Source organism: Bombina bombina, chromosome 5, assembly GCF_027579735.1.
Source record: "Bombina bombina isolate aBomBom1 chromosome 5, aBomBom1.pri, whole genome shotgun sequence".
NCBI lineage: Eukaryota > Metazoa > Chordata > Amphibia > Anura > Bombinatoridae > Bombina > Bombina bombina.
The window spans coordinates 310,502,029-310,515,889 of NC_069503.1; the positions used below are offsets into that span (position 1 = coordinate 310,502,029).

The following is a 13,861-nucleotide window of genomic DNA, read 5'->3' on the forward strand; positions in this document are numbered from 1 at the left end:
AAAGCCTCTTGAAATTGCATTCTCTGTCAGAACCATGGTCTTTTTTACTTTAATGCGCCTTAAAGGAAGACAATATAACATTAGCATATATTTAATTCTAGTAAGATTCATAATAATGCATAATTCATCACCTCTTCTCCTTTTTTAATTAATCTTTAGATTTGATGTTTTAAGGGTCTTTTTAGGCATCATATTTGGTCAAAGCCTATATGCTCTCCTGCCCATGTCTAGGCTAACTCCATTGGTAATGGTTACTCTAATATGTTTTCATGTGTTTTAATTAAAAGCAACTTATACTAAGCCCACATACATTTGTTGTGTTCGCAATCTACCTAATCTCAAAACGTAACAGGTTAGAATGCACACACAATGTTTGTACCCATTTAGTATGCCACATGTGAAGGGCACAACACACCTTTGTTGAGATGAGAAACAGAGAGCCTTCCCTGTTGCCTGCATGATTTTTCCAGCCCTTGTTTTATCCTGCGATCCCTGGGAGCGTAGAAACTTTCCTAATTCATTTTCCTCTTGTGACAGGTCTAGTAAAGAAAAACATAAAATAGAATCAGTTACCAAAAAACAGTAAAATAAAAGTAAATATGTACATAAAAGATAGATGTTCTGTCTGTGTGCCTTTCCCTGTCTTGTTTAATGTATCACTTGTATAGTTCCGTGAAAGCAATAATCATACTTACAATCCCTCTCCTCCTAGAGATTGATAGAAACATACGGCTAGATCACGAGTTTGGCGTTAGCCTTAAAAAGCAGCGTTGAGAGGTCCTAATGCTGCTTTTTAATGCCCGCTGGTATTACGAGTCAGGCAGGTGCAGGTGTACCGCTCACTTTTCTTCCGCACTCGAGGCTACAGCAAATCCCCTTACGTCAACTGCATATCCTATCTTTTCTATGGGATTTGCCTAACGCCGGTATTACGAGTCTTGGAAAAAGTGAGCAGTACACCCTCTCCTGACCAGACCCCTACCGCATATAAAAGTCAGTAGTTAAGAGTTTTATGGGCTAATGCTTGAACATAAAGCTCTTAACTAAAGTGCTAACAAGTACACTAACACCCATAAACTACCTATTAACCCCTAAACCGAGCCCCCCTAAATCGCAAACACTAAAATAACATTTTTTAACCCCTAATCTGCCGAACGGACATCGCCACCACCTACATTATACCTATTAACCCTAATCTGCTGCCCCTAACATCGCCGACACCTACCTACATTTATTAACCCCTAATCTTCCGACCCCAACGTTGCCGCTACTATAATAAATTTATTAACCCCTAAACCTAAGTCTAACCCTAACCCCCCCTAACTTAAATATAATTTAAATTAAACAAAATTAATTTAAGATAATTAAATAAATTCATCCTATTTAAAACTAAATACTTACCGATAAAATAAACCCTAAACTAGCTACAATATAACTAATAGTTACATTTGTAGCTAGCTTAGAATTTATATTTATTTTACAGGCAACTTCGTATTTATTTTAACTAGGTACAATAGTTATTAAATAGTTGTTAACTATTTAATAACTGCCTAGCTAAAATAAGTACAAAATGACCTGTAAAATAAATCCTAACCTAAGTTACAATTACACCTAACAATATACTATAATTAAACTAATTACCTAAACTACCTACAATTAATTACAATTAAATTCAATAAACTAAATTACAAAAACAAACAAACACTAAATTACAGAAAATAAAAAAAGAATTACAAGAATTTTAAACTAATTACACCTAATCTAATCAATTATTTTGGGGGGCTTTTTTTATTTTATTAGGGGGATTAGATTAGGTGTAAATTCTTGTAATTCTTTTTTTATTTTCTGTAATTTAGTGTTTGTTTGTTTTCGTAATTTAGTTTATTGAATTTAATTGTAATTAATTGCTGGTAGTTTAGGTAATTTATTTAATGATAGTGTAGTGTTAGGTGTAATTGTAACTTAGGTTAGGATTTATTTTACAGGTAATTTTGTACTTATTTTAACTAGGTAGCTATTAAATAGTTAATAACTATTTAATAACTATTGAACCTAGTTAAAATAAATACAAAGTTGCCTGGAAAATAAAAATAAATCATAAGCTAGCTACAATGTAACTATTAGTTATATTGTAGCTATCTTATGGTTTATCTTATAGGTAAGTATTAAGTTTTAAATAGGAATAATTTATTTAAAGGGACATAATACTCATATGCTAAATCACTTGAAACTGATGCAGTATAACTGTAAAAAGCTGACAGGAAAATATCACCTGAGCATCTCTATGTAAAAAAGGAAGATATTTTACCTCACAATCTCCTCAGCTCAGCAGAGTTAGTTCTGTGTAAAAAGTTATACTTCACCTGCTCCCCTGCAGGTAAAAATAAAAAAAAATGAAGAAATGAACAGCAGCCAATCAGCATCAGCAGTGCTGAGGTCATGAACTCTTACTGTGATCTCATGAGATTTGACTTAACTCTCATGAGATTTCATAGTAAGCTTCCTTTACCTGATTGGTGAAATAATATGAGAGTTCACGGGGCTCATCCTTTAAGCTGTCCCAGGACAGACACACTAAAATGCTGCTTAGAAATCCATTACAATGAGAGGTGGCTACTGAGGAACTTTTTCTTTCTTTTTTACATTGAGATGTTCAGGAGATATTTTCTAGTCAACTTTTTACAGCTATGCTGCATCACTTTCAAGTGTTTAAACATTTGGGTATTATGGCCCATTAATTGTAGTTATTTTATTTAGATTTATTTAAATTAGGGGGGTGTTAGGATTAGGGTTAGACTTAGGTTTAGGGGCTAATAAATTTATTATAGTGGCGGCGACGTTGGCGGTGGCAGATTAGGGGTTAATAAATTTAATATAGTTGCGGTGACGTTGGGGGGGCAGATTAGGGGTTAATAACTATAATGTAGGTGTCGGCGATATTGGGGGCAGCAGATTAGGGGTTTATAAGTATAATGTAGGTGGCAGCGGTGTCCGGAGGGGCAGATTAGGGGTTAATAGTATAATGCAGGTGGCGACGATGTCGGGGGCGGCATATTAATAATAATCTGTGTAAGATTAGGGGTGTTTAGACTCGGGGTTCATTTTAGGGTGTTAGGTGCAGACATAACTTTTATTTTCCCATAGGAAACAATGGGGCTGCGTTAGAAGCTGAATGTTGCTTTTTTGCAGGTGTTAGGTTTTTTTTCAGCCAGCTCAGCCTATTGTTTCCTATGGGAAAATCGTGCACAAGCATGTTCAGCCAGCTTACCGCTGACTTAAACAACGCTGGTATCGAGGTGAGATGTGGAGCTAAATTTTGCTCAACGTTCACTTTTCTGAGGCTAACGCCGGCTTAAAGAAAACTCGTAATACTAGCGTTGTTTAAAGGGAGCGGTAAGAAAAAAAATAATTTATGCTTACCTGATAAAATTATTTCTCTTGTGGTGTATCCAGTCCACGGATCATCCATTACTTGTGGGATATTCTCATTCCCAACAGGAAGTTGCAAGAGGACACCCACAGCAGAGCTGTCTATATAGTTCCTCCCCTAACTGCCATATCCAGTCATTCGACCGAAAACAAACAGAGAAAGGAGAAACCATAGGGTGCAGTGGTGGCTGTAGTTTAAAATGAAAAAATACCTGCCTTAAAATGAAAGGGCGGGCCGTGGACTGGATACACCACAAGAGAAATAAATTTATCAGGTAAACATAAATTATGTTTTCTCTTGTAAGGTGTATCCAGTCCACGGATCATCCATTAATTGTGGGATTACCAATACCAAAGCTAAAGTACACGGATGAAGGGAGGGACAAGGCAGGTACTTAAACGGAAGCTGCCTGTAAAACCTTTCTCCCAAAAATAGCCTCCGAAAAAGTATCAAATTTGTAGAATTTTGAAAAAGTATGAAGTGAAGACCAAGTCGCCGCCTTGCAAATCTGTTCAACAGAAGCCTCATTTTTAAAGGCCCATGTGGAAGCCACAGCTCTAGTAGAATGAGCTGTAATCCTTTCTGGAGGCTGCTGGCCAGCAGTCTCATAGGCTAAGCGGATTATCCTTCTTTTGTCCTCTCCTCTGTCCAGAGTAGACAACAAACAAAGCAGATGTTTGACGAAAATCTTTAGTAGCTTGCAAGTAAAACGTTAAAGCACGAACCACGTCCAGATTGTGTAATACACGTTCCTTCTTTGAAGAAGGATTAGGACACAAAGACGGAACAACAATCTCTTGATTGATATTCTTATTAGATACCACCTTAGAGAAAAACCCAGGTTTGGTACGCAGAACTACCTTATCTGCATGGAAGATCAGATAAGGAGAATCACATTGTAAGGCAGATAACTCGGAAACTCTACGAGCCGAGGAAATAGCTACCAAAAAAAAGAACTTTCCAAGATAAAAGTTTGATATCTATGGAATGAAGAGGTTCAAACGGAACCCCCTGAAGAACTTTAAGAACCAGATTTAAACACAGGCTTGATTCTAACTAAAGCCTGACAAAATGCCTGAACGTCTGGGACATCCGCCAGACGCTTGTGCAAAAGAATAGATAGCGCAAAAATCTGTCCCTTTAAAGGAACTAGCTGACAATCCTTTCTCCAATCCTTCTTGGAGAAAAGATAATATCCTGGGAATCCTGACCTTACTCCATGAGTAGCCCTTGGATTCACATCAATAAAGATATTTACTCCATATCTTATGATAGATTTTCCTGGTGACAGGCTTTCGTGCCTGAATTAAGGTATCAATGACTGACTCTGAGAAACCACGCTTTGATAAAATCAATCGTTCAATCTCCAGGTAGTCAGCCTCAGAGAAATTAGATTTGGATGGTTGAAAGGACCTTGAAGTAGAAGGTCCTGTCTCAGCGGCAGAGTCCATGGTGGAAAAGATGACATGTCCACCATATCTGCATACCAAGTCCTGCGTGGCTACGCAGGCGCTATCAAGATCACCGATGCTCTCTCCTGCTTGATTTTGGCGATCAGACGAGGGAGCAGAGGAAACGGTGGAAACACATAAGCCAGGTTGAAGGACGAAGGCGCTGCTAGAGCATCTATCAGCGTTGCCTTGGGGTCCCTGGACCTGGATCCGTAACAAGGAAGCTTGGCGTTCTGGCGAGACGCCATGAGATCCAGTTCTGGTTTGCCCCAACGATGAACCAATTGTGCAAACACCTCCGGATGGAGTTCCCACTCCCCCGGATGAAAAGTCTGTCGACTTAGAAAATCCGCCTCCCAGTTCTCTACACCTGGGATATGGATAGCTGATAGGTGGCAAGAGTGAATCTCTGCCCAGCGAATTATCTTTTGAGACTTCTAACATCGCTAGGGAACTCCTTGTTCCCCCTTGATGGTTGATTTTTTTTTTTTTTATTGGAAGGAGTGACTCCTCCTGAGTCCACGATCCCTGAGCCTTCAGGGAGTTCCAGACTGCACCCCAACCTAGAAGGCTGGCATCTGTCGTTACAATTGTCCAATCTGGCCTGCGAAAGGTCATACCTTTGGACAGATGGACCCGAGAAAGCCACCAGAGAAGAGAATCCCTGGTCTCTTGATCCAGATTTAGTAGAGGGGACAAATCTGTGTAATCCCCATTCCACTGACTGAGCATGCAGAGTTGCAGCGGTCTGAGATATAGGCGTGCAAACGGCACTATGTCCATTGCCGCTACCATTAAGCCGATTACTTCCATGCACTGAGCCACCGAAGGGCGAGGAATGGAATAAAGAACACAGCAGGAATTTAGAAGTTTTGATAAACTGGACTCCGTCAGGTAAATTTTCATTTCTACAGAATCTATCAGAGTCCCTAGGAAGGAAACTCTTGTGAGGGGGGATGGAGAACTCTTTTCCTCGTTCACCTTCCACCCATGCGACCTCAGAAATGCCAACACTATAGCCGTATGAGACTTGGCAATTTGGAAGTTTGACGCCTGAATCAGGATGTCGTCTAAATAAGGGGCCACTGCTATGCCCTGCAGCCTTAGGACCGCCAGAAGTGACCCCAGAACCTTCGTAAAAATTCTTGGGGCTGTAGCTAACCCAAAGGGAAGAGCTACAAACTGGTAATGCCTGTCTAGGAAGGCAAACCTGAGAAACCGATGATGAACTTTGTGTATCGGAATGTGAAGGTAAGCATCCTTTAAATCCACTGTAGTCATGTATTGACCCTCCTAGATCATAGGTAGGATGGTACGAATAGTCTCCATCTTGAATGATGGAACTCTGAGGAATTTGTTTAAGATCTTTAGATCCAAAATTGGTCTGAAGGTTCCCTCTTTTTTGGGAACTACAAACAGATTCGAGTAAAATCCCTGTCCCTGTTCCTCCTTTGGAACTGGATGGATCACTCCCATAACTAGGAGGTCTTGGACAGTGTAAGAATGCCTCTCTCTTTATCTGGTTTGCAGATAATTGTGAAAGGTGAAATCTCCCTTTTGGGGGGGAAGCCTTGAAGTCCAGAAGATATCCCTGGGATATAATTTCCAACGCCCAGGGATCCTGGACATCTTTTGCCCACGCCTGGGCGAAGAGCGAAAGTCTGCCCCCTACTAGATCCGTTACCGGATAGGGGGCCGTTCCTTCATGCTGTCTTAGAGGCAGCAGCAGGCTTTTTGGCCTGCTTACCCTTGTTCCAGGTCTGGTTAGGTCTCCAGACTGTCTTGGACTGAGCAAAAGTTCCCTCTTGTTTTGCATTAGAGGAAGTTGATGCCGCACTTGCCTTGAAGTTTCGAAAGGCACGAAAATTAGACTGTTTGGCCCTTGATTTGGACATATCCTGAGGAAGGGCATGACCTTTTTCTCCAGTGATATCAGCAATAATCTCCTTCAAACCAGCCCCGAATAGGGTCTGCCCCTTGAAGGGAATATTAAGCAGCTTAGACTTTGAAGTAACGTCAGCTGACCATGATTTAAGCCATAGCGCTTAGCCGTTAGTTTAGTCAAATGAACAATGGCATCTGAAACAAAAGAATTGGCTAGCTTAAGTGCTCTAAGCTTGTCAAGTATGTCATCCAATGGAGTCACTACCTGTAAAGCCTCTTCCAGAGACTCAAACCAGAACGCCGCAGCAGCAGTGACAGGAGAAATGCATGCAAGGGGCTGTAGGATAAAACCTTGTTGAATAAACATTTTCTTAAGGTAACCCTCTAACTTTTTATCCATTGGATCTAAGAAAGCACAACTGTCCTTGACAGGGATAGTAGTACGCTTTGCTAGAGTAGAAACTGCTCCTTCCACCTTAGGAACTGTCTGCCATAAGTCCCGTGTGGTGGCGTCTATTGGAAACATTTTTCTAAAAATAGGAGGGGGAGAGAACGGCACACCTGGTCTATCCCATTCCTTAGTAATAATTTCTGTAAACCTTTTAGGTATTGGAAAAACATCAGTGCACACCGGCACTGCATAGTATTTATCCAGTCTACACAATTTCTCTGGCACTGAAATTGTATCACAGTCATTCAGAGCAGCTAAAACCTCCCTGAGTAACACGCAGAGGTGTTCAAGCTTAAATTTAAATGTAGAGATATCAGAATCAGGTTGCATCATCTTCCCCGAGTCAGAAACATCACCCACAGAAAGAAGCTCTCCTTCTTCAGCTTCTGCATATTGTGAGGCAGTATCAGACATAGCTCTTAAAGCGTCAGTATGCTCTATATTTCGTCTAACTCCACCGCCATGTCTTGTAAAGTAAACGCTATGGGCGCCCTAGATGTACTTGGCGCCATTTGAGCGTGAATCCCTTGAGCGGGAGTCAAAGGATCTGACATGTGGGGAGTGTTAGTCGGCATAACTTCCCCCTCATCAGATTCCTCTGGTAATAAATTTTTTTAAAGACAGAATATGATTTTTATTGCTTAAAGTGAAATCAGTACATTTGGTACACATTCTAAGAGGGGGTTCCACAATGGCTTTTAAACATAATGAACAAGGAGTTTCCTCTATGTCAGACATGTTTGTACAGACTAGCAATGAGACTAGCAAGCTTGGAAAACACTTTAAATCAAGTTAACAAGCAAATATAAGAAATGGTACTGTGCCTTTAAGAGAAACAAATTTTGTCAGAATTTGAAAAACAGTGAAAAAAGGCAGTAAATCAAACGAAATTTTTACAGTGTGTATAATAAGCTAACAGAGCATTGCACCCACTTGCAAATGGATGATTAACCCCTTAGTTCAAAAAACGGATAAAAAAAACGATAGACGTTTTTTAACAGTCACACCAAACTGCCACAGCCTTGCTGTGGGCCTACCTTCCCCAACAAACGATTTTGGAAAGCCTAAGAGCCCTTTAGAGATGTCCTATAGCATTCAAGGGACTCCTGGAGGAAGCTGGATGTCTCAGTCTGTAAAAGTTACTGCGCAAAAAAGCGCTAATTAGGCCCCTCCCACTCATAGTAACACAGTGGAAAGCCTCAGGAAACTGTTTCTAGGCAAATTTAAGCCAGCCATGTGGAAAAAACTAGGCCCCAATAAAGTTTATCACCAAAGTATATATAAAAACGTTTAAACATGCCAGCAAACGTTTTATATTGTAAATATAAAAGAGTATTACCTCAGAAAGTAAGCATGGTACCAGTCGCTATTAAGTCACTGTATTCAGGCTTACCTTACATAAATTTGGCATCAGCAGCATTTTCTAGCATTCACATCTTCTAGAAAAATCTTAACTGCACATACCTCATAGCAGGATAACCTGCACGCCATTCCCCCGCTGAAGTTATCTCTCTCTTCAGTCATGTGTGAGAACAGCAATGGATCTTAGTTACAACCTGCTAAGATCATAAAAATCACAGGCAGATTCATCTATTTTTCTGCCTGGAACAAAATAGTACAACTCCGGTACCATTTAAAAATAATAAACTTTTGATTGAAGCAAAATAACAGCTACATTTCACCACTTCTCTCTTACTACCTCCATGTTTGTTAAGAGTTGCAAGAGAATGACTGGATATGGCAGTTAGGGGAGGAGCTATATAGACAGCTCTGCTGTGGGTGTCCTCTTGCAACTTCCTGTTGGGAATGAGACTATCCCACAAGTAATGGATGATCCGTGGACTGGATACACCTTACAAGAGAAATACAATCTAGCTACGCAAGTTGTGCAGTACTACACAACGTGTGTAGGGAGATTGTAATTTAACTCCTCCGTTGGTTTTCACTGATGTCCAGCCAGGCACTGTAGGGAGTTGCGGCACAACGGGGGTTACATCATCAGAGGAGATTCATTCCTGCTTGATAGTGTCAAGGACCACCAACATCTTCTCATGGACCACCAGTGGTCCATGGACCACTGGTTGGTGACCGCTGATCTAGCCTAATCTAGTGTTTAGGACTGGAATGAAAGAATACTGTTCTAGAGTACATGTAAAGCAGGTGAAATGGAAAAGAAACATTTAAATGATTGTCCTTGGCATTTTCTTTTTTCATTAACCCACTGCCTGTTTTTTCAATCTAATGCACATCAATATTTAGGTATGTACTTCTGCACTGGATTATATACAACTCTATATCAACACATCTATAAAAACTGATGTGACAAGTTATGAATGAACCTTCATTATAGACAGTTAAAGCATTTTAACAAAAGCAGCCAAATATATCAGAGGGTTGCAATATTATAAAGAAACAACAGGAAGTTCTACACTCCATATGTTTTTCAAGAAATAAAAAAGTACTCTTTATTATAAAGTTATTAACCCTTTCGTTGCTAAGCCTTTTTAACACCCCGCTAAGCTAATTTTGAACTTGTTTTGTTACTTACATTTAAACTATTTTTTTTTTCAGCAGGCCCAGCAGATTCAGAATAAACCATTAATATATGTCATGGCATGTGAGATAGCTGTGCAAATAAACCCCCACAAAAAAACAAAATGTATATTTTTGTTGAGATTTTAGTAAACAATATTGGAAATGTCAGATGCCCACTGCTTTTACTGTGATCATCTTACTAAATTACCAAAGTTATCACCTGGATATACAGACAAAATTCATAAAAACAATGTAAGAGAGGGACTTGTCTGCTAGAAGATACATTTTATTATGGACCTCTATACATAGTAGATTTTTTGAAAAACCTGTGAAGTGTAGAACCGCTTAATGTTTCTTTGTTAGATTATCAGCAAGATGCAGCTGTCATTGGTCTGCCCCCTAGCTACAATGGGGCTGTGACGCCAGCAACAGCCCCAGTATTCCCCAGATTTGTGCACAATAGACATGAAAGTCAAGCATTAGAACCAATGTGTACAATTAATGTGCGTTTGCAAATTTGAGTATATAGAAAGCACTTAATCTGTTTTTAGTGTAAAATTGTTTATTTGAACACATTTACTATCCCATTTATGCTAACAAACATATTTTCTAACATTTAGTTTATATTATCAGTGCAGAATTGTGTCATTTTACTTTAGATATATAATAATGGTCATTTTTTTTATCTTTGTATTTAGAAGTGTATTTGATAAATGTATTCAATCACATGTACATAGTAAAAGAACAAATGGATGAATCAACTTACAACAGATCCGCTTTTGATACAGTTCAATCACCTTCAGCAACTCCATGCATGTCCTCTGAATTGAATGAAAAAGCTAGAAAATAAAATTTTAGAGGAAAAAAAAAAAATCAACTTTACACTATGTTTCCACTTCCAACATTCTCTTAAATGCAAGAATGAATAAATAAATTACTTTAGGAATGCATTAAATAAAACAGGTTTGCAATGTTATTAACATTTAAAATAAAAAAATATATAACATTTGTGTTAATTATGTACTGAAACAAAAGTAAACTGGCAAAATGAGTTTGTTTTCTAATATAATAACGTTTAAAAACCATATTTAAAAAAAATCTTAGAAGGTTTACAGTATAGGCAAGATGAACACTTACAGTCTTTAGGTTATCTACAACAAGTAGGCTTTAGATCATCAATATACACATTTTTAAGTCAGGCTACATTCATTTTTATTCTTGCAGTCAGACAGCCGTCAAACATTCTACTAATCAAATGTTACAGTGGAGAGTTTTCCAATAAAATGATATCTTACATGTGACTCAATATATGTGACTTATCTGTTACTGTGTGTTTGTTCAACGCAGTATTTTGGTCGCACTAGTATTAAAATTAAAACAAAATGCAGTGAACATTATCATGCATTTGATATTTTCACTGTGAAATCATAGTTGATAACTACTAATTATAACTTTATTGTGAAGTGATATATGTTGCGATTATATATATATTTTTTCCAGATAATTTTTATTGTGAAATGAACAAGCATTACATACATAGAGGTATATAAACAGTACATCAAGAAAAGACTAGAAGACTAGAATTAAGGAAATGCGATAACAAGTGTTCATTGTGGTGGTGATTGCATGAAATGATAGGAGAGAAAGGTAAAACTAGGCTGATATCGAATAAGAAAAAGTTGGTAGAAAGGAATAATCAGGGAGTGGAGGGAGAGACGAGGAATGATGGGCCAGAAAGAGATGGGGGAAAAAAAGGTGGGGTGAGGGGAAAGCTCAGCCAAAGGCAGGACTAATCTATCCATGAGCCGCAAATTTTTGCGGCCTAACTGATTTGTTTTCATTTATCCCAAATCTGAGCACACAGGTACGATTTATTATTTTGGGTAAAAAAATTGGTTTTCCATAGGTTCTAAGTAGTTCATTATTTTAGTAACATCACCCCACGTAGGGGGTGTCTTGTTTCCATAGTCTGGCTATTGACAACTTAACCGCCATGAGTATATAAACGCTAAGCAGGTCATTATGGGTTGAGGACGTTTTGATGCCCAAATGAAATAAGATTGTTTGTGGTGTATTCCCTAGTGATGGGTCTAGTGTGGCACATTTCTGTGAAAGCAAGTTCCATAAAGGTTGTAATACCGGACATTCCCACCATATGTGAGCTGGCGCACCCACCATCCCACAACTCCTCCAGCACAAAGGAGAGTTTGTAGGTGAGATTTTGAAAAAAGTCTTAGGGGTGCAAGATGTCACCGAGTGCATACTTTGATATATAACTCTAATAATGTGATGCAGTGAAGCGCAACGCCCTGGACCACACGTCCTGTTCCACATGGAATTGGAGAGCCCTTTCCATGCTATAATATAAGCTGATTTATAGAATGTTGGAAGATTCAGCATATCTCTATAGGAAACCGAGAGTGCTCTAGGGACTCTAATCCCACTTACCCACCTTTTCTTCCAGTTAGTAGGTTCGCGTAGGGGTTGGTCAAGAAATCCTCACAATCTCAGCATACTGCAAAGTCTCCAGCACTCAAACCGTAAAAGTTGTGGTGGATTGTAAGTTGAATTGAATTGAGTTAGGGTGATTAGGTGCCCATTGGGAAAGAGGTCAACAATACAATTAATGCTATAGTCCCGCCACGACGACAGATGAGTCTTTGAGAGCTGTAAGCAAGCACGAAAGAGAATGGATGGGAGAGGGATGATGGGCAATCTGGGGTAGCAAGCGGATTCTATCTCACAAGCGAAGAGCAAATGAGATGATAGTATTTTGAATATTAACGGAGGAACTAACATGCTTAGGCAACCATATTAGATCAGTTAGTGAGAGTGAGCTAGGTAGAGTTGCCTGTTCTAAGGTCTTCTATTTACTATTGGAGGATTCAGAGTTCCAGGAGAGAATATGAGCTAGTCTCGATGCTTCATGGTAAAAGGTTAAGTTGGGGGCGCCTGCACCCCCATTTAAAAGTGTCTGCTGCATAATTCTCGTAGTCACCCTAGGGTGTTTATTTTTCCATACATATCTATTGCTGACTTGCTGGAACTTTCCTATGAGGGATTTAGGAACAGGGATGGGAAGGGCGCAAAAATAATAAGCTAGTTTGGGGAGTAATACCATCTTGAATTCTGCTATCCTTCCCATCCAAGAGATACAGGGAACGTTCCATCTTTCGGCACTTTTTTGGAATTGCTGTAGAAGTGGGTAGAAGTTAGAGACTCAATTATAGTAGAAATATTACAAGATAAATATACACCTAGGTGTTTAATTCTATGCTGTGACTAGTTGAATGCATATGTTTTTTTTTTAAGTTCTGTGAGTTCTCTGTCTGAGTTATTGATGGTATAGGCGTTTGTCAATTTATAGAAGCTAATTTGACCAAACTGCTTTAGTAATTTAAAGAGGAAGGGATTGGGATGGGTCGCCTAAGAATATAGTCAGGTCGTCTGTGAATAGAGCAATTTTTTTCATTGTACTAGCAATCTCAACCCCCTGTATGTTTGAATTCATCCTAATTGCTTCCGCCAACTGCTCCATAACTAAAGTAAATATTAATGGGGATAGAGGGCAACCTTGTCTTGCCCCATTCATGATAGGAAAGGAAGGGAGTGAAATCCTAAGCCTCTCACCGACGCTGATGGGGAGGAATACAATGCTTTGATGCATGAGTGGAATTGTGCAGGGAAACCAAATTTATTTAAGACCTCAAATAGATAGTCCCAGTTAACTCGATCAAAGGCCTTTGTGTTGTGCAAGGGGAGCCCGTTCTTTTAGCTTTGAAAAATATATTGAGAATATGTTGTGTGTTGTCTGGACCCTCTCTGTCTGGTGTAAAACCTACTTGATCCCAGTCAATTAGCATAGGAAGACCTCAATTAAGTCTAGAGACCAAAAGTTTAGCTAGGATCTTCATGTCAGTATTGATTAAAGATATGGGGCAGAAATGCTCACATACATTGGGGGTTTTTACCTGGTTTCGGAATAGTCATTATAAATTACTTCTAGTAGTTCAGAAGGGAAAGTTCCAGTGTGCCTGGCTAATGAGAATACTCTGGTAAGGGGGAGAGGTGGTAATGGAATTTTTTTATAAAAAAAGAGTGGTGCAACCA

The 13,861-nt window shown here is 39.1% G+C and overlaps 1 protein-coding gene across 1 annotated transcript in view; it reads right to left on the minus strand.

Annotated features, from left to right (window-relative positions):
* ICA1 (islet cell autoantigen 1) overlaps positions 1–13,861 on the minus strand; it is a 469,392-nt gene that overhangs the window by 312,761 nt on the left and 142,770 nt on the right. The window contains 2 exon segments of the mRNA XM_053714096.1: positions 416–539; positions 10,518–10,590. Of these exon segments, the coding sequence (XP_053570071.1) occupies positions 416–539; positions 10,518–10,590 (197 nt within the window).